We start from the raw sequence: 19150 nt of genomic DNA, 5'->3' as shown, positions 1-19150 counted from the left end.
TGTTGTTTGCTTGTCCTGGTTGCAGAAACGGGTGTTTTTAGGTTTCTGTAGCCTATGCACACGCATACAAAAGAGGAGGGTGGGACTGGGTTTTTAGCCAGCAAGAAAAAATTCTGGTGTTTTAGTTGGAAGCTCTTTTTACCTCCAAATATTTTGGTTTCATACTGTCTTAATTTATCTTAGGCTTCTTGATTTTGGGGGAAGAAAGCATGCTGAGCTATATTATTTAGTGTGTTTCACTGAAGCAGTCAGTAATCATGAGGCCTGTTGGTTTTAATGTTGAAAGCACTGTGGCAAAATCACTGTTCCTTGTTTTTATTTCAAGGTAGCTTACCGCAACCACATCAGTGACGTAGAAAAGTGTTGGGAGTGAACGAGACTTGCATCTTGCAGGGTTTCGTCCTCACCTTTTCAGATCTACCCCTGGATGATCTTCATGACTTGTAAGTGATAACACAGGGACAAGTTGCCAGATAGCTGCAGGCCGTCAGGATCAGTCCTGGGGCTGGGTAGGCTGCAGGCGTTCCCAGTTGTTTCAGCATGCCTCTGGAGATGAGGATGAGGAATTGCCTGCTGAGCAGCGCAGCTCCCAGGAAAGGGGCAGCAGTGGGGATGCATTGAGGTTGCTGATGGCTTTCTAAAAACTGCAGCTGCCAGACCAGACTGAAACGCCCCCAGTGGAGCCCTTGTTTCACCTCCTTTTGATGCTTTCCAAGAAAGCAAGCAGTAGTAGATAGCTGGCTTTTGCCACAATGCTTTTTGCATTTGACATGTTCCTTCTTGCTTATGTCTATGCTGTGTTGATTATTCCAGCAAGTGCCAGGGCACTACTTTGATTATATTCTTGATTTAATAAAATTTCACTGGTAGAGAAAATCAAGTTGTTCTTCGTTTTATGGAAGAGATGCTTAAATTGTTAGAGAAATTACCAATTTTTAAAGCTTGGCTTCACTTCAGGAGCGTGCATCTTATTGACTATGAACCACCTATATGTTGAAATGCAGCAAATAGTGTCCTGTAGGTTTGTTACTGTGCTCAAGTAAGATAAACCAGAAGCTTGTGAAGCTGTGTGCTTTCCATGGATAATTACCCTCCTTGGGATGCTTTTTTTCTGTAGCATTAAAGGTGAGAATTCTTGGCTTTTGAAGCAGGGTCAGGACTGAGTCCTTATGCTGCAAAAGTTCTCAATTGACTTAAGCAAAAATGTTTTGGGGCCAGTGACCTGGCTCTCATCCTTGAAGGTCTTCCAGTAATATTATTTACCCATAATGTTGACAGGCCCATCTTGCCGTGCAGCAGATCCAGCCTGCAGGAGATAGCACAGAGTATGTCTTAATGTGATTTGAGATGTTGGTGGGCACTTAATCTATTTGCAGTCCTCTTCCGCTTGTGAGGAAGAGCTGCAGGCTCGATGGTGCTCAGCTTAGCTCTTCTCCTGCCTCGCCTTGGGCTGCGAGCTCGCCAAATGATCTGTGAGTGAGGGTTTGAGAATGGGGAGTGGGAGAGGAGGAGTTAACAGGACTTTGGTGTAACTTAAATATCGATTTATTGAAAGCAATCTTACAGCATTCATGGATTTGTAGGTGTTTGATTTTCTCTGATACATGAAGTGCATGGGCTGCTCTTCAGGAGCAGTCCTGCTATGATCCCAGAGCCCCATCTGTACCCATCAGATACCAAGTGGGGTGGGAAAATTGCCCCCTTCTGGGAAGAGGGAGTTAAAATAGTTACGTCTTCTTCCAGCTTCAGGAGAACTAGCACTTTTTCCTGTGCTGGCAGCCTTTTTCAGTGGGACCTCTGTTTTTTTTTTTGTTAGCTGTTTTTTTGTGGGTTGTCTGCATATTCCGTCTCCAAACTCCTGGTGCTGATGCTGTGATGCTCCAGGTTTCTTGCTGGAGCCTGGGAGTTATTCCTGAAGTTAGTCACTTGAAGTTTAGAGGGCCATCAAAGCGCTGCTGTGTGTGGCATCCAGCATTGCTTGCACCTCCTTCAGCTGACAGCAAAGGACAGCAAAAATGTGGCCCTTGGTCTTCTGTTCGGAAACCCTGGGGGTGTTCAGTTTTGTTTCGTTAGTTTTATTTTCCACAAAAAGTGGGAAGGTCTTTGCCTTGTTTTCAAACCTCCAACTGTTTGCAACTGGGCAGCTGTTGGAGCTCCGCGCAAAACGTGATTTTTAAGTGCTGGTACGAATTGTAGGGCATGCACTGACTGTTTTAGTTGATTGCAATGCAAATGTATAGTAAGCCTGTAAATCGTCGCCGGTGTTGTGATTACAAATCATTACAATAATGCGAGATTATTCAGTTTATTGCAAATCCTTCTAGACTACACAATTAAAGTCGTAACCACAAGTATAATCCTGTGAGATAAAGTCACTTCATTATACAGTCTCCTTCTGCTTTACCGTTTGCTTTATTTTGATGCCAGATTGAATAACTGTAGTTAACTTTAGTGGCAGCATCTCTCTTTTTTTTTTTTTTTTGGCTCTGCTAAGTCTGGTGTTTATTGTGCATCATTAAAACAAGCTTATTAATATTACAAGCTTATTAATATATTACATATTTTATATATTATGAACATTATATACTAATGTATGTTACATATGAATAATATATTATAATGCTGTATGTTAATATACAGTAACAATATACAAATAATATAAATATTAAATACAGTAGTTGGGCAAAGCCCTGATGATTTCAGTTCTAGTACTGAGAAAATCAACCTAAAATGACATAAGTAGCTTTAGAAAAGAATTGCTGATTATTGTGCCTATCTCAATAGATGTTTTGTCAGACGATCAGAAAATACAAGCCTTGCAGTCACTGCTACCCAGTGGTAGGTGGCAGGGTGGGTGACTGGGACCAGGTCAGTGGCTGCAGCCAGCCTGCTGCAGAGATGCAGTGTGGCAGAGTTTATAAAGCTACTGAGCAGGAACAGAGCGAATAGGTCATTCGGAAATGGATTTCAGGCCAGATCAAACCTTGTTGCACAGCTTCAGATACTCATCTCCTTTCTCATACGGTACCTTTTCCCCCCAGCACATTACAATTCTTGTTTCCAGTGTAAAGAAAACCCAGGTAGGCGAAGGGGTTGCTTTGCCAGCCAGCCAGAGCTTGGTGACTCCGTGTGTTGGAGTGATTCTGATAAATACCCAGACTGAGATAATCAAAACCTATCAGGGGATTTGGTTGTTGCCCTACGTATTAATTTTAATGATAATTGAATATCTGGGCACATTACACAGGCTGTACAGCTCAGCTCCAGGCTTCCCAATCCCTGTGCATTCAATTTTAAAATGTTGCTTATTCAGAGCCTGATATATTTAATTTAGAGGGGTGGTCGTGATGCAGGCGAGCTGTACAGATAGACGGGATCTATTGTGTCCTTTGGAGTCGCAGTAACTAAGTCTGGCAGAGCCTGTTTCTCAGAGCTCTATGTGTGTATTGAACTGGCAAATGTCTTTAGCCCCCAGGGGATTTGGTTATGATGCTGCCTGTATAATGTTTGTAAAAGGCTTCTGCTGTGAGGGTTTGTAGAGAAAGCAGGGAAGCCGAAGCAGCCTGTGCTTGGTGTTTGCAAAGCTGTTTTGTCCGCCACTTGCCTGCTCCTCTCTTCCCTGCCCCTTTTTTTGAGCACAGGAGCACCCCTGAGCTCTCCTGCTTGTGGGCGCTTAGCTCTTCCTGGGCTAACCTGGGGCACCTTCCCAGGTGTCACAGGGTCTTCAACGGAGGCCAAAATCTTTGTGCCAAGCTTTTGGAACAAGAGGTTTTTCCTAGAAGCATCGCCCGGTGCATCTGTCCCTGCTGTAAGAACCTGAAGTGTCCCTGTTGATCAAGAATAAAGCAAATAAGTGAGACCCAAACTGGGTGCTTGTGCCAGAGGTTTCTTGTGTTTGCTTGAACTGGAACTAAGCTAGCAGAGTCTTGAAGGTTACTTTTTTAAAAAGCAAACAAAAGCAAGCAGATGGTCCCTTCCTTTTTTTATAATCTTTGTTTTGCCTGTTCAAAAATAAAAGCAGCAAACAGAAAATAATGAAAACAAATCTTTTTCCACACACAATGCTGTGACCAAAACTATTGCTTGGCAATTTTCCTTTCTGTGCTGTGCACACAGATTTAAATCAGATCTGAACTTTCTTCCATATTAGTCTAAATACACAAGTAATCAAAATGAAAATAGGAAAGAAAGTTAGGCGACTCCCTGCTGTTCAAATATGTTAATTGCAAATCATTGACATTCTAGGCGTGCTGTTTCTCACTGAGTTATAGTTTCCTTGCTTGTGGAGTAAAACAATCAATTAAAACCACTATCATAGTATTTGCAAGTTCTCATTTGGAAATAAGAACAGATTTATGAATGAGTGAGCTGGAGGTAATGGTGACTTCATGGGATTTAAGGCCACTGGGGCTAGTCCGGTCATGTAGTTGGGTCCCCGGTGGCATGCAGGGAGTAGAAAATTGTACAGGGGTCCTTGCAACAGGTCTTAAACTTTGCTTTGACCTACTTTGTATCTTTTGGACAGGGATTTCTTCCTTAAGTCTTTCTATTATGGGTAATCCAGGGTATCCCTTTGTATCTTGTGGCAACAACAGGCTGTCCTTACTACCAGACAAACTGATCTTTCTAGTCTGAACTGATCAGATTTCAGTTCTCAATGCCTTTTCTTGCCAATTTTACAGATACCCACCTGTTATCTTTCTACTTCTCTTCCCTCTGCCCCTTTTAAGCAATTAATGACCACAAGCATGTTAGCCACATCCCAGTCTTCTCTTCAAATGTGTTTTTTTGTTTTTTTTTTTTTTACAGTTTTTTTTCTTGCTGTAAAGCAGGTTTTTGATGTCTTGAGCAGTTGTGGACTTTTTCTGGGCTCTTTAGAATTCGTTGACATCCTTGTTGAAGTGTTGCCATTTGAAATGAAAGTGGCTCTCTGGCAGTGGCCTTAGTGAAGTGTTGCGTTCACTTTTTGTATGCCTCTGTGAGGGAAGGGCAAAAGAAAAAAAACCCTTGCACTGGAAGCCAGGTAGAAGTGAAGAGGAAATTTTAGTGGCTGTTCAAGTGGATGCTGTGACAGAGGAGCTGAAGTATGGTGCTAGATGTATCTGTGGCCTGAAGCTGTGTGCAGGAGTTGACCTGGGTGCTAGGTTATTTGGGAAGAGGGGTGCAAGGGAGATGGACGGCGGACACCTCCCACTAGACCAGGTTGCTCAAAGTCCCATCCAGCCTGGCTTTCAATGTAATCCTGCAGCCTCCTAAAACACTAAAAAAAAAAAAAAAAAAAAAAAAAAAAAAGAAACAACAGGTAGGGTTCAACCCTTGGCTCAGCATCAGCTTTTGTTCAGGTAAGGGTTTCATGCCTGCAAAGCCAAACCCCATACAGCATCTCGGGACTCTGCATTCCTGAGCAAAACACATTTGTGTGGCCCACGGCTGTGCTTGTGTGTGAGCGTGTACATGCCGCACACTGCAGAGGGACAGGTGATAGCTTTAAAACGTGTATGAGAAGGAGGCAGTTTGGGAGAAAACAGGGAGAAAGGGTAAAGATGCAACAGCAGGTTTTTGTGTCTGTCTTCTGAATGGTTCATTCTTTTATTTCATGTAAAATTTCTTCCACAGCTTACTGCTTTAAGTTTGTTGTTGTTGTTGTTGTTTTTTGTGAACAGTAATTTATAGATGAGAGCACACATTCTTAGAAAGCTTTAGGTATTGTATGCTATGAGGCAGCTTTTCAACATCTCTTTAGCATTCGAACTTTCTGTAGATGTGTTTTTTGGTACGAAGAATGATGTAAATTCACCACGTGACCTGTAGAAGTGTTGTTTTCTATGCTAACTAGTTTTTCATATGACAATTACAATTTGTATTTATTTTCAAAGTGCATTCACTCATCCCTTTCCTTTCAAACTTCAATGCTTTGTGAAACACATCCAGTTTCAGCCGGAGGAAAGCTTAAAGCTGAGGAGACAAAGATCGAAAAGGGATTGATTTCATGGTTTAACTGCTAAATAATAATGAAATTGAGTTTGTAATTTCATGTTTGTGTGAAGTGGTCAATCAGTTCATTTTGCAGAGTGACAGTAAGCTGTAGAATAGGGATAAATAATCATCTTTAGTCTCTGTGCTGAGTACTGCCTTTCTTCCAGGGTACTCCTGAAGATTATTTAAAACTATCTGTTTCACCAGAAGTTCAAGCTGGAGACGAGGATTATCTTGCCTGGCAGTAAAATGCTGTCTGTAAACCACACAAAACTGAGAGCAGCTTGCCTTCAGCGAGGGACCGGCTGTGCAGGTGTCTCACACGAGCTGCTTATGGTTTTCTGACAGGCCCTTGGTGGAAACCCTGAAATGAAACACCAGAGTCTTACTCTACCACTCCAACTTGTAACGTGCTGTTAAACCAGGTGTACCCTGGTGTGGTGGTTTTACTCAGGTGGGCAGCCAAGCTCCACCACGGCCGCTCTCGCATTCCCCCTTTCCCTCTGAGGGACCACAGCCCTAAGCTGCCAGGCCCTTATCCAACATGGGGCAGCTTCTGGATCCTTCTCACAGAAGCCATCCCTACAGCTTCCCCACTACTGAAACCTTGCCATGTTAACCTGCTACACCTGGATGGAAAAAAAAAAAGTAACATGAGCTCATTGCTAACTTGAGCAAGCAAGGACTTTGCAATAGGCCAAATGGTTCATTTTCTGTTCTGGCTTTCTTGATAGCTTCTTCTCTGGGGTGTGTATCTACATGTACGTGCTCAGCATTTGTCTTCTTCCCCTCTGTGCCTCAGGGACGCAGGCCTGCAACAGGCCCTGGCAGTAACCTGGTGAGAGGAACATGTGCAGGCCTTGAATGCTACGTGCTCTTATGCTTGATCTCTATTCCAGCATATTGGTGGCTGCTTTAAATCCCCCACTGGGTCAGTGGATGCTCAGGGCTGACCATGGGCTGGACTTCCTGAGCAGATAATTGCTGCTGAAACTCATCCAGATCCCTCTGGAAGGTTTCAAATGATGGGGGTGCAGCTCCCCTGGCAAGTTCTCCCTATGGCTGGCTATCCTCACCACTTCAAATAACTAACCTGTACCTTACCTTTTCTTCGGAAGTCTTTGATTTTCAGTTTCTGGATCTTCTAGTTAGATGAAAAGAGCAATCTAATAACGAAAATATTCTTTTTGTGTAGGCGTTCCAGTATCAACTGCAGTTTATCAAGCAAAGCATAGTATATATGGTTAGGTAAATTTCTTTCAGTTACTTCTTGTAAGGCAGCTTTCCCAGACTTTGCAATATCACAGCTGTTTGCTGAAACAGCGTTTATTTTTGAACTGCAGACATCTCAGCTCAATATTTAGCAAGCGATTGTATTTGCTTTTCTAGCCGTGGCATGTTGATGTTCAATTGGTTTTTCAGAGGTTGTCAGAGACTCGGAAAGAGCACGTGGAGTAGTGGCTGCAGGTCAGGAAAAATAATTGACAACGTACAGAACCTCTTCAGAAATGCATCTTCTGAGATAGGTAGGGTTTAGGATATCCATCATTTAACAATTCTCCCCTCAAAACAATCAAAAAAAAAAAAAAAACGTCAGCAACACCTCCATAATTCTTCAGTTCCAGATTTAAAGATTCACTGAGGGCCAGTTTGCATCTCAGTCTCATGCTTCCCTGTAATTCCAGTGCTATATTTTAAAAGTAACATAAGCCTGATGCAGTGGGAATTAAATCCCACTGAATAAAAAGTAACTAAAAGTTACATTATGTTGTAGAATAAGCATGACAAGCAACCACATGTATAATTTATTGCCTATAGTGGGTAAGTACTTAACAACAGTCATAATAAACTCATTCTGTTCATTCATTTTTAGATCTTAGCATACTGATTCAGACCTTAACTGAAAGTGAATATACAATCAATGTGAGGCTTTTTATGCTGGTTTAATAATGTAGGACTGTTGAGGATCTTTAATTAAATAATTATTCTTTGTTCAATCAGGATAGATTGCCTCACTATAGGGATTGTAAGAAAGAACATGCAAAATCCACCCTAAACTGATCACGGTTTAACTACTTACACTGGATTACAGTAAGTGATGGTCTTTGTTGCACAAAGAAGTGAGAGCAATGCAAAAGCCAGGAAAAATTGTCAGATATTAAAAATGTAATGCCTAATTCCGAGGTGATCAAAGGAAAGCACGCTAAGACCCAATTTGATGGTGTGGTGAACAAAGTTACAGCTGTTTGACAAAAGGGAAGAGTGGAGTTTCTACAGGGTTCAGGTTCCAACAGTTTTCTTTGGTTTTGGTAACAGTTGTAAGGCGCTCAGCACTTAGGAGGTAGAGCTTGCCTCCTTTAGTTGCCTACCTAGGAAATGGCCCTTCAGAAAACCTGGCTTTCATTTTTTTTTAACTAGTAACCTCACATATTAAAGAGGTGGCAAATGGAGCTGTTAGGAGGAGGTACAATAAATTGCCTGGTGTATATGCCTGCTGTGCATGGCAATTCCCAGAAGAGGATCTGCACAGACAGACCAGCCTTCACATTTCTTCTGTCTGGGTGAGTTGGAAACGCAAAATCTGCCTGGCGTGGGGGCTGCTGCTTGTAGCAGCGCACAAGGCTGACTTCAGATGGCCCCTGCCGCCGTGGCATGTCATTAATGCAGCTCACGGTGACTGGACTGAGAGGACTTCAGTGTTTATTAGGGGAATATAATCATTTAAGCCTGAATAAGCTTCAAAGCACTAATGTGGCTGTTTGGCCAACATAAATGAGATGTAAATTTGTGCTGAATAGCCGCTGATTACAGAAAGATGATTAATGCAAAATTTGAAATTGATTTATGGGTGCAGTTGTCAGGGCCTAAGCCATGAATGTAATATTATCTTGATGAAAAGCTTTGGGTAGATTAGAATCCAGAGAGCAGGGGTAAAACAATGCATTTGTTGGAGGGCCTGGTATGGTGTAAGGGTTGTCTGTAATCTAGTCAAATCTGGGGTATGCCTGAGAGGTTAGGCTTTTGCTGCGTAGCACATGGATAATTACATCCCTTCTCCTGAAACATTAGGAAAAAGAGGAGTTTAATCTGTTTTATTTTCATTAAATGGACTTTTTAGTCAAGTAATTTTTTTCTTTTACTGGAAAATCTTTAAAAATAAGTGTTCTCACTTTCAGGACATTCTAGGTAGCTGATGACAATGATGAAGATTAATGATTTAGCTCAGTTTTTGCAAAAAGCATGTTCCATCTCATCCCCCACCAATTTCCACTAGTGCATGCAGGAATAGGCCAAATGAGTTGTATTACTCCAACTGTAGGCAATTAGAAGCCCCAAATTAGTTTTTATGTTAAGACATACAGTAGTTTTAATGATGGGACATACAATAAAAAGGAAGACTTCCTTTCTTGCTTGCTGCTTTTGAAAATGGTTCTGTGAACCTGTTGGTATCATCAGATGACGACTTACACAAAGACTGTCCCCAAAACTCTGAAAATCCAAGCTTTCGGTTATAAATCTAAAATGTGTGTCATATTGTGCTGAGTCCTTCTGAAAATCTGCCTCCGTCAGTCTTCTGGTGTTGAACTGCGCGTTGTCAACATTGCTTGTTACAGCATTTGTTAAATTGTTCTGCAATGACTGTTACATTAAACAGGGAAAAATGATTTAATGGTATTGTGTTTCTCCATTGCCTCTTTCATGCTCGTATTCATTGTCGCTGCGTCGATTGCTGGACAGCAGTGTGAAACGTCTGCTTAATTCAGATGCAGGAAGAATTTCAAACCTTAAAGGAAAAAAAAAAAAGGAGGAGGGGGGTTGCGAGTACCACAGTGCTTTGTTCTGGGAACAGGTCAGAGCAGCCTCTGATTAGGCATGCTGGAGAGGGGCTGATGCTCCTTTTTATTTCAGTTGCTGTAACCTCCAGCTGGGTTCTCCTTCCAGTTGGATTTCAGTCCTGACATCGTTCATTGATCATGCAAATGATCAAAGTCTGAGCAAAACTTCTGTCCCATTTTCATTTTCCTATTACATCTTGGAGCACAGCACTGAAGTCTAGGTGACTTTGTCCTCACGTTACTTCACTTTCTGCAACTTTATTTGTGCAGCTCTCCAAGCGGGTAATATATTTCATCGTAAGCATGTTCTGCAGATAATTTGTAATGATTTAATTGCTCTTCTTTCTTGCAGGCTTTTAGGGTGGGATTTGGTTAAGCAAATTACCGCTTGTGTTTTAAGATGCTATCTCAGCTTTGCAGACATCTGCGTTCATAGTCATCTTGTCAGTAGTGTGGAGTGAGCCAGGAATTACCAAACCAGTGTGCTGTATTACACGGTAGGAAGTCTCTCGCAGTGCCTGCTGCAGAAATAAAAGAGAAAGGTGTGGCAGCAAACTGTGCATGTGCGTTACAGATATAAGAAAATATGGAAGGATCATTCAGGTAGCAAATTCAAAGGTTTAAATCATAGGAGCTGACGATTATGAAGTTCTCCATACAGCTTCAGGTAACTTCTGCTGCTTCTGCTGTCTTCTCATATAGCACATCTTGAAAGGAGCAGTCTTGCTTAGTCTCACGCTCATTTCAGCATGGGTCTTTCCTATTTGGTGTTTATCCTTAGCTCTCTGAATAACTTGTGTGCAAACTTTTAATTTACATTGCTTTGGGAGGGACAGGGACTTCCAGCAGTCACAACTGTGCACACGAGGCCTTGAAACCTTAAACCAGGTGAAGTTAAAAAGATTCAAAACACCACAAAAGACAAGAGAATAGACCCAAATGCTTGGATTCTTGCGTCTAAAACTTGCAGTTTATTAAGCAAATTGCTGCCGGTGAGTTGTCTGCTGAGTGTTGGAGAGAGAGATTGGCAGCACTGGAGCTGGGATATGGACCATGATGGTGTCTAACAGTCACCCAATTCCTTTCCAGCTTAGGTCTGTTTTATAGTGAAAAAGTGACATTATAACCCACCATCTTTATTAATTCCCATCCTGACATTGGTTGCAGTGCAAGCAGAACATAAAACCTTGGTGTCTAGTGAAATTGAGCCTTAGTAAATCTGGATGCACTGGCAAATAGCCTCTGATATGGGTTAATGCCTGTTTTTCTGCTCTTAACACCTCTGCTGTCCACCTGTTGGAAATAATCCTTCAGAAGGTCATGTCTGGTTGTTCCTTTAAAGCTGCTGCAGTGAAACTTTGCATTTAAGTTTGGGGAGTGAGGGTGGTGGAAACACGTATTGAAGTCTGTTCTCTGTCACTTGCGGAATAGGGAATACGTGTGTGCACTGGTTAATAAAAAGATGGAGGAAAAAAGTTTGCTAGTCAAATGGGGCATGTCTGAAAGCCATTTTGTACTTCCAGTCCCTACCTTCCCCCTCTTGGCAATTTACAGTTTGCTCTCTCCCTCATTTCTCTTCTAGTTTATGAAGAATGGTTCTTCACTGCTGGCTAAAAAATTTACTGGAATAAGTAGGGAAGCTCACATTTACCTCAGGTAATTTAGACCTTGTGGTCCCAAGGTATGTGAAAGATGTGGTAACCAGACTGTTCAGCTTAGGGGCCAGAGTAGAGCAGCGCTGAGAGAAACAGACAACTGCAATCCAGTAGGAAAACATGAGAAATGTAGCCCTGAAGTTGTGGTATTCTTGTTTGTTTGCACGTATTTATTTTCCTAGTTGGACAAATTGAGAGGTATGTGCCAAACCACCAGAAAACGCTCGGTTCCTTCTCTGGAAACTTTGCTTTTTGAATCTATTTCTTTAGACCAAATTTTTGGTTCAGATTAATTGGATCCACTTCTACCCTCTGTTTGTTCTCTATTAAGTTTTTTGCTTGACTAGTAGCTGTTGTCAGTAGGAATATCCATCTATATGAATGCCTTGCTTGTAAAATTGCCCATCCCTCTGAGGTTTGAGCCCTGGGAGGGGAAGGGGAGGATCATATTTAGGGAAATGGCAGGATCCTCAGTGGTTATGATTGCTCCTGGTATTTAAGGTTTGAATAAACACCAGGCCAAATACTATTTTCATTGAACTCGCTGCAGTTCTCTTTTGATGCTGGCTCCTGCCCCTAAAATGAACTCCAGAAACGAGGAAATAGGAGCTGTGTAGGAATCTCTGCACCTTTCATCATAAAAGTGGTGTTGCACAATAGAAGTCTATCTGTACAAACGGTCTCTTTTATTTTGGAAGGTGAAATTTAAAAAGTGTATTTGAGTTTGAAAGAAATAGTTTGGGATATTCTACGACAGTTTATATATATTTTTTCTAACCTCTATTTTTTCTCATATAAATTCAGGAAGAGAAGATGCCAAATACCTGTTTGAAGAGGCTATCAGAATCACTTGGTTTCACCGTTGCTGATTTGTATCCTGTCCCTTCCTTTCCTAATTTGATCTGAGTTTGTGAATGGTTTCATCCTTCAGTTGCTCTGAACTTGTAATTGACTGGAAGGAGTCCCCTGGCTGCTGGCCGAGTGATGCAGGAGTGGCAGCAGGACAGTGCAGTGAGCAAGGACCCTGGTTGAGGGTGGTGTCCCAAAGCAGCATTTGGGCTTCAGACTTGCAGAACTGAAGATCTGAGTGATGTAGTACACTGTAGGGTTGTGATGAAACTGGTGATACTGGTGGCAGGCTTGGAAGCAGTTGAAATTTGGGGCCAGTGCATCTTAAGTGGTGCTTTGTAGCAGACAAGATCGCTGTTATTGTACAGCTGACGCAGCCCTAAAAAACCTTCTGCACTACAGAGAAGGATGCGTAGTGCTCTGCCTGGCTTCCACCAGAGACTTAACCTTACGTTACCTCACCGAAGTCGATGAAATCGCACAGAGGAGAGCCTGCTCAGATGCTCTTCTTATTTGCTTTATCTTTGTAGAATGATAGCAGGTAGAAAGCTGGCAGGCAGCTAAAAAAAATAAACCTGAAGTTTTTGGGTTTTGTGATGGGGAGAGCAGTGAAAGGAGGGAAGGTGAGGGCTGCTGGAGGAAGTGGAGCAGCGGGTGGAAATGTGTGTGTGGCAGCTGAGCTGGGGGCTATTGATCAGCAGCCAGGTCTTACGATCTGCTGCCTGAAAGGCAGTCGAATAGGCTGCCCAAATATTATGGGGATGAACTGCACAAAGCTGAGTGTGCTGGCCTGCCCTTCTGGAAAGGCACCAGGCTTCCCTGTGTAAAAATTGCCATAGGAGCTGGGCATGTGTCTCACAGAGAAGGGCCAAGCGTAACGGGGGAAAAAAAAGACACAGGGCAGGATGATGTGCAGAAGGAAACATCATATTTTTTTCTCCAGAGGCAAAAGAATGAAAATACCTAAATCCTCTTCCAGTTTTACATCTTGGTGTCAGCAGACAGCTGAGTTACCACGTGTATGTTGTACGGTGCCATGCAGTGGGGTAAGGAGTGGGAGAAGGTGAGCCTTGTGCCAGAGGGCCTGTGAGATGGGGAGTGGGAGCAGAAGTAGCTTAGACAGTCCTAAGGGGGATGGAGGGAGGGAGGGAATCCTGCTGGAAAGCTTTCTGGGAAGTCCTGGGAACCTCTTTTAATGCTCCATAAGCCTCCTTTTGCTCTTATTCTTAGGATTTAGTTAAACGTTGAACTTCTTTTAGCAGCATTAACATGTGTAGAATTAAGAAAGGCTTAAAATTTGCACACCACCTTTGTTGGCTGCTTCAGATGGAGGAGGCCTGTAACAAAACTAACCTTAAAAAACAAACAAACACAACCAAACAACAAATACCAAAGACCAAACAAAAGCTTTGAAATCTTCGTCTCCAGCATCAGAGCTTGTTTTTGGGGCAGCAGCCTGGTGCTGTGCTGTGGTAGCACATTGCAGTCCTGGAATCCCAGAGCTTAGAAGCAAGCCTGAGCGGCAGACAGCTGGTGAATGGCTTCTAAAATTGTCCATTTAACCCAAGGCTGCTCCACTGACTGCTTTTTTAGCTTTTATGTATGTATTAGTTAGATGTGTGATATCTTTGGCCTTTCCACGGGCAGACAGCCCGCATGAATTGCGTGCTTGCTATTGATGGAGCTGAGCACAGTCTTTAGCTTCTGTTAACTCGCTAGCAGTGGTGTACTGGAAGTTTCTGATTCAGAAATAGGTCTTCTATAAATGATTTAACATCAGGCCATTGAAATGCATTGGTGTTTTCCTTCTTACAGCTATTAAAGACTTGGAGAAAACATTTAGCACCAAATTAATGTTGCATTTTTGTTTTAATCCTGCAGATGGGGTTGATTTATATTTCAAAAATATGTGCTGCAGGAGAGGAATTAAAACGTTACACATTTTTTCAGTTGCACTTATTTTTTTTTAACACAAATATTTTCAGCTAGATGCTGTCACTTTAATGCATTGAGTTTTCTTTTTCATTAAGTATTATGGCGCAGCATTTCATCCTGCAGAGTTTCTAGCTAGTTTTTCTTCCTTCGCTGTTCGAGGTGGCTGTCGGAGGTCTGCAAGAACTGGGAGGCTGGGACCAGGCTGAAGGTGCAGGTTTCTCTTTTCCCCTATCTCCCTCTCATGGAGGGATGTGAAAGCAGAACGGTGGTCTCGGGGGTGAGGCAAATCCAGCTGCACTAATTGGAAGAGAAAGACGTGGTGCCCTCCTACATGCAGATAGGCAAGCAGAAGATGGGATTAAATGGCAGAGCAGAGATTTTATACAATAGAGGCTGCTCCGATAGGATCTACTTGATCCTCCCGTGAGGATTACACGGAGATAAGCAGCCGTAACTCATTAGCACCTCCCTTTCGTCCTGCTCTCGGATTGCTTGAGGTTTGATGGCAGGTGGTGATGGCAGGACTTGCTCTGAGCTGGGGTTTCCTGCTGGAAACACAGCACATCCTGAGGTCTGAGATGTTAAGTGATGCTTGTTACACTGAGCTGAGGTGTAATTTCAGTTGTGTTTATATTTGGACTTTCCTACTCAACGCTGTGCTGTCCGTGGGTGAAAGCAACCATGAGAGCCACTGGAGTTCCTTGCTGAACAACCAAGCTTTCCTTCACTAACACAACTCTTGGAGCAGCTACAGAAAGGAGCTTAATTGGTGACTCTGGAGAGCATTATAGTTGTCCTTGTAAATCAATCTAAATTAAAATAAGTATTTTTTCTGAGGATTTTTGGTATACCGTCAAGGTAGATCACTAATGATATGATTGCAACATTATGGTCCCTGCAGACATCAGTTTTTGGAAAGAAATGTACATCAGGTACCCTCTAAATTTCATATGGAGTTCCTTTGTGCATTCTGTGGCCGTCTGTACCCATCCCCACTCACTGAAATTGTTTGCTCTCAGCTATTCCTTGGATACTTTTCACCACCTCCTGTTGGAGACGAATACTTCCAGTATCTGCTGGTTGATGTGCTGGTTCGAGTGATCTGACCTTCACCAGAAAGAGCAAAGGTTTGCAGTCATTCAGGTCATCACAGTCTTTTCTGGGCTCGCTTGGCAGAGGCAGTAGGGACCTCTGCCCTGGCTGGAAGGGGTGTGGGGGGACACCCTCCTCCTCCTCCAGCAGAATCACCAGTGTGGGAACAGACCTTGTACTCATATAGCCTCATGTTAAATGGGGTGCTGTGGTATGCATGGCATGCTGAACACGTAAATGCACTAGTGCAGAGTGGTATTTTTCTGTTTTTTCATTTCACGTGTGCAAACCCACCCTATATTCTGGGGCTTGGAGAAGCTATTGGCAGATCTGTGCTGTCTTCTACACACTTTTTCTGTGGCACTCTGTGCAATTATTAGCTGCTTCTCCCCAAAGTTAGGCACAAACCCTGCACAGGTCTGCCTGGCTTTAGCCTTAGGCATCTCCAGCAAAGTCTGTGGCGCTGTCAAGAGGGATAAAGCGACAGTAGAATCGCGGCCTGTTTAAGCCCAGGGTTGTATGGAGGATTCTGAAATGACAATGCTGTATAGCATGAGAAAAAAAATCCTGAATTTAGGTTCCTCGCTCAGAAAAATGATGATGTAAGTGACTCCGCACGTTGTAGCAGGCACATCCTCTGCTAAAATTGCACAAAGAGTCTGCACTTATACCTCCCAGGTCGGGGAGGAAGGGTACATGGAAGAATGGAAGTGTTTTTCTGCCGATGGTATTTATAACTCGTTTTAGACTGTAGCATTATGTTATGTTTTTAGGCCACTCGTTGCTGCCGTATTCACATAAAATCTAAGAAAAGTGTATCCCTGAAAAAATGTCATTATTACGTTGACTCTGAGGGTGTTCCCTGTCAGCTCTGCGGTAATGATATCTGGGTTGAGAAGGCTCTCGACTTCATCTCAGGTGGTATTTCCAATAAAATCTTGGCCTTTGGCCTTAGAAAATATTCTGCTTGTATTAGCTTGTATCGGAGCACCTTGAAATTATGTTCTGTGCGCTTGCTTTGAGCTCTGTCCACAGCTAAGATTAGAAGCAGGCAGCAGCGCTGAGCAGAGGCACGGGGAGGGTGGAAGAGGCTTTGGGAATTCAGCCCTAGCAGATGAGCAGGTCAGAACTAGGAGAGGGGAACAAAGCTGAAATCATCGCTGGTTCTCCCGAGTTCTTGACTGTGTGTGGGTTAATCCAACCTCTTCGAGTGGTACCACAGCTGTCAGAAGCAGACAGGAGGCATTAATGCTGCATGTTTCTATTGGAGGCACTGCTGTAGTGCTGGACCAGGAGAAAGCATTTCTTCCAAGGGATTCACTTCTGTGCGTGACCAAATTAAAGCGAAAAAGCAGTTGTTACAATTGCCATAAACAGCTGGCAGAAGTTATCTGGAGCTCTTTAAAAACCCCAGGTAGCATGCTCAGAGCAGCTCAAGTCTTGCAGATCCTGTACCCTCCTCTATTGTAAGTATTCTGCTGTTTCACCAGCCGAAACTCCTCTGATTAGCACTCGTGGGGAGCAAAGGCCCCTTTATTTCATGCACAACTGCTGACTTTCCAGCAAGCTGTTCAGTGGGAGAGAGAACAGCCTGGAGAAATGTGCTCCTCTTCACTGTGCTGGGCAGTGATTTGAGGGAGTAGCAGGAAGGAGCCTGGGGATGCAGGGACAGACGGGCTGTAAATAGCTTTTTCACCTATGTGGCTGCATTGGAAAAGGCCAGCTCATGGCCCCATCTGCTTTTGTTTTGTCACTTAAAGCACCAGTGAACAAACCCAGCAGTTTTATTTTCCCGCTTCTGAAAAGCCTCTAACAACCTTCTTTTTAACTAGCATCCATTTATGTTTCTAAAGGATCTTTTATCTGATATGTTTGTTACCAAGCCAAAATGTTTTGCCCCCTGAACATCTCACCATAAACCTCTGAGTCCTCAGGTGATCTTCCACAGGAAAGCTCAGATTTTGTGGGAGTTGTTACTTTTTTTTTTTTTTTTAAAGTAATACTTCTTATTTTTACGCAGTGGGAAGAAATTGGTGAGGTGGATGAAAACTATGCTCCGATACACACATACCAAGTATGCAAGGTAATGGAACAGAATCAGAACAACTGGCTTCTGACCAGCTGGATCTCTAACCAAGGGGCATCCCGCATTTTCATCGAGCTCAAATTCACCCTGAGGGACTGTAACAGCCTTCCAGGAGGACTTGGGACTTGCAAAGAGACTTTTAACATGTACTACTTTGAATCGGATGACGAAGATGGGAGGAACATCAGAGAGAATCAGTATATTAAGATCGATACCATTGCTGCTGATGAGAGCTTCACAGAGCTAGACCTTGGCGACAGAGTTATGAAGCTAAACACAGAGGTGAGAGACGTCGGGCCCCTGACCAAAAAGGGATTTTACCTTGCTTTCCAGGACGTGGGTGCCTGCATTGCCCTGGTCTCTGTGCGCGTGTACTACAAGAAATGCCCCTCAGTGGTCCGCAACCTGGCCCGCTTTCCAGACACCATCACAGGAGCAGATTCCTCACAGCTGCTAGAAGTCTCAGGCGTCTGCGTCAACCACTCGGTGACCGACGAGGCGCCCAAAATGCACTGCAGTGCTGAGGGAGAATGGCTGGTGCCCATCGGGAAGTGCTTGTGCAAGGCAGGCTACGAGGAGAAGAACAACACCTGCCAAGGTAAGGGTCTGCAGGGGGGTTGCTGTGCCAGGGTGATGTGCTGCCTTGGCTCTCTTCTCTTCCACATCCTTCTCTCGTGCCTGGTTGGGGTGACAACGGTAGGTTGGCTTCTCGCTTCCTCTGAGGTCTGCTGGATGGCTGTGGGAGGATGAAGAGGCCTGGGCTGGGTGCTGTGGGACTTGACACCAACGTACAGTTCCCTCCCCGGCTCACAGGGTACAGTGAGGCTCCAGCACCCCGCTGTTACCTTGGGAGCAGTGCACCGTCGGGTCCGTGAGGGAACTGCAGTCTCATCAGTTATTTAAAGCTTTGCATCGGATGTACTCAATACTGAGGTTCTCTCTTCAATTTTAGAAGCTTGATTTCATTTTTCTCTGGACGGTTGCAGGGAACATTTGAAGTTAATTTCCCTGTACAAGGCATGTTTTGTGTTTTTGTATTTAAAGAAATATGTTTTTCTCCCTCTCTGTGAGGTGGGGGAGGAGGGAGAATTTGATATTTTCCTCTCTGGTAAATAGTTTAATACAAAGCTGCTCAGCTGTTCTGAGTTAAATGTAAAGCTTCACTGATTAAAAAATGCTTCCATATGTGATGAAGTTTACATACAAGTAGCTGGCTGAGGTTTCTGGGTTGCTCTTTAGTATAGGTCTACTGAATCAAGGGCCTCAAGCAAGTGATCTGTGGTGTCTGGAGCTAAAACCTAAGAAGAATGCTTCTTATAAAAAAAAAAAAAAAATAAAGTGAGGTAGTACAGAGTGTGGCTTTTTGCATTACATATTGGTACATAAAATTTGTCCTTCTGTAAAAGTGTAACAGGTAGCTTAAAAGAAAACTTATTTGGGCAAAAAAGAGAAAAGGGGAAAAAAATTCAGTGCAAGCTTGGTTTTTGCAAAACTAATTTGTTCACCTTCCATCTTACTGCCTTCTACTTGGGGCCACTTAGTGAGAGGCAACCTGTGGAGAAGGCAGATGGATCCTGTTCCAGCTGAAGTCAGTGTTGCATTTTCTCTTCACCTCACCCCAGACTGTTGTTGGCATTTGTACTGTTGGTGCATAGGATGGATCCCTGCATATCCCAAGTAAACTGGGGCCTTGATCCTTTAGTCCTCAGTTACGCTCCGTG

The 19150-nt window shown here is 43.3% G+C and overlaps 1 protein-coding gene across 4 annotated transcripts in view; it reads left to right on the top strand.

The window, feature by feature from the left end:
* EPHA5 (EPH receptor A5) overlaps positions 1–19150 on the top strand; it is a 190028-nt gene that overhangs the window by 21222 nt on the left and 149656 nt on the right. For all 4 annotated transcript variants that reach the window (XM_084285682.1, XM_084285680.1, XM_084285681.1 and 1 more), the window contains exon 3: positions 17364–18027. In XM_084285682.1, coding sequence (XP_084141808.1) covers positions 17364–18027 — 664 coding nt within the window. The remainder of the gene's footprint in view (positions 1–17363; positions 18028–19150) is intronic.

The sequence above is a fragment of the Netta rufina genome (genome assembly GCF_964035555.1).
Source record: "Netta rufina genome assembly, chromosome: 4".
Classification (NCBI taxonomy): domain Eukaryota; kingdom Metazoa; phylum Chordata; class Aves; order Anseriformes; family Anatidae; genus Netta; species Netta rufina.
This window is presented reverse-complemented; position numbering and strand designations above follow the sequence as displayed.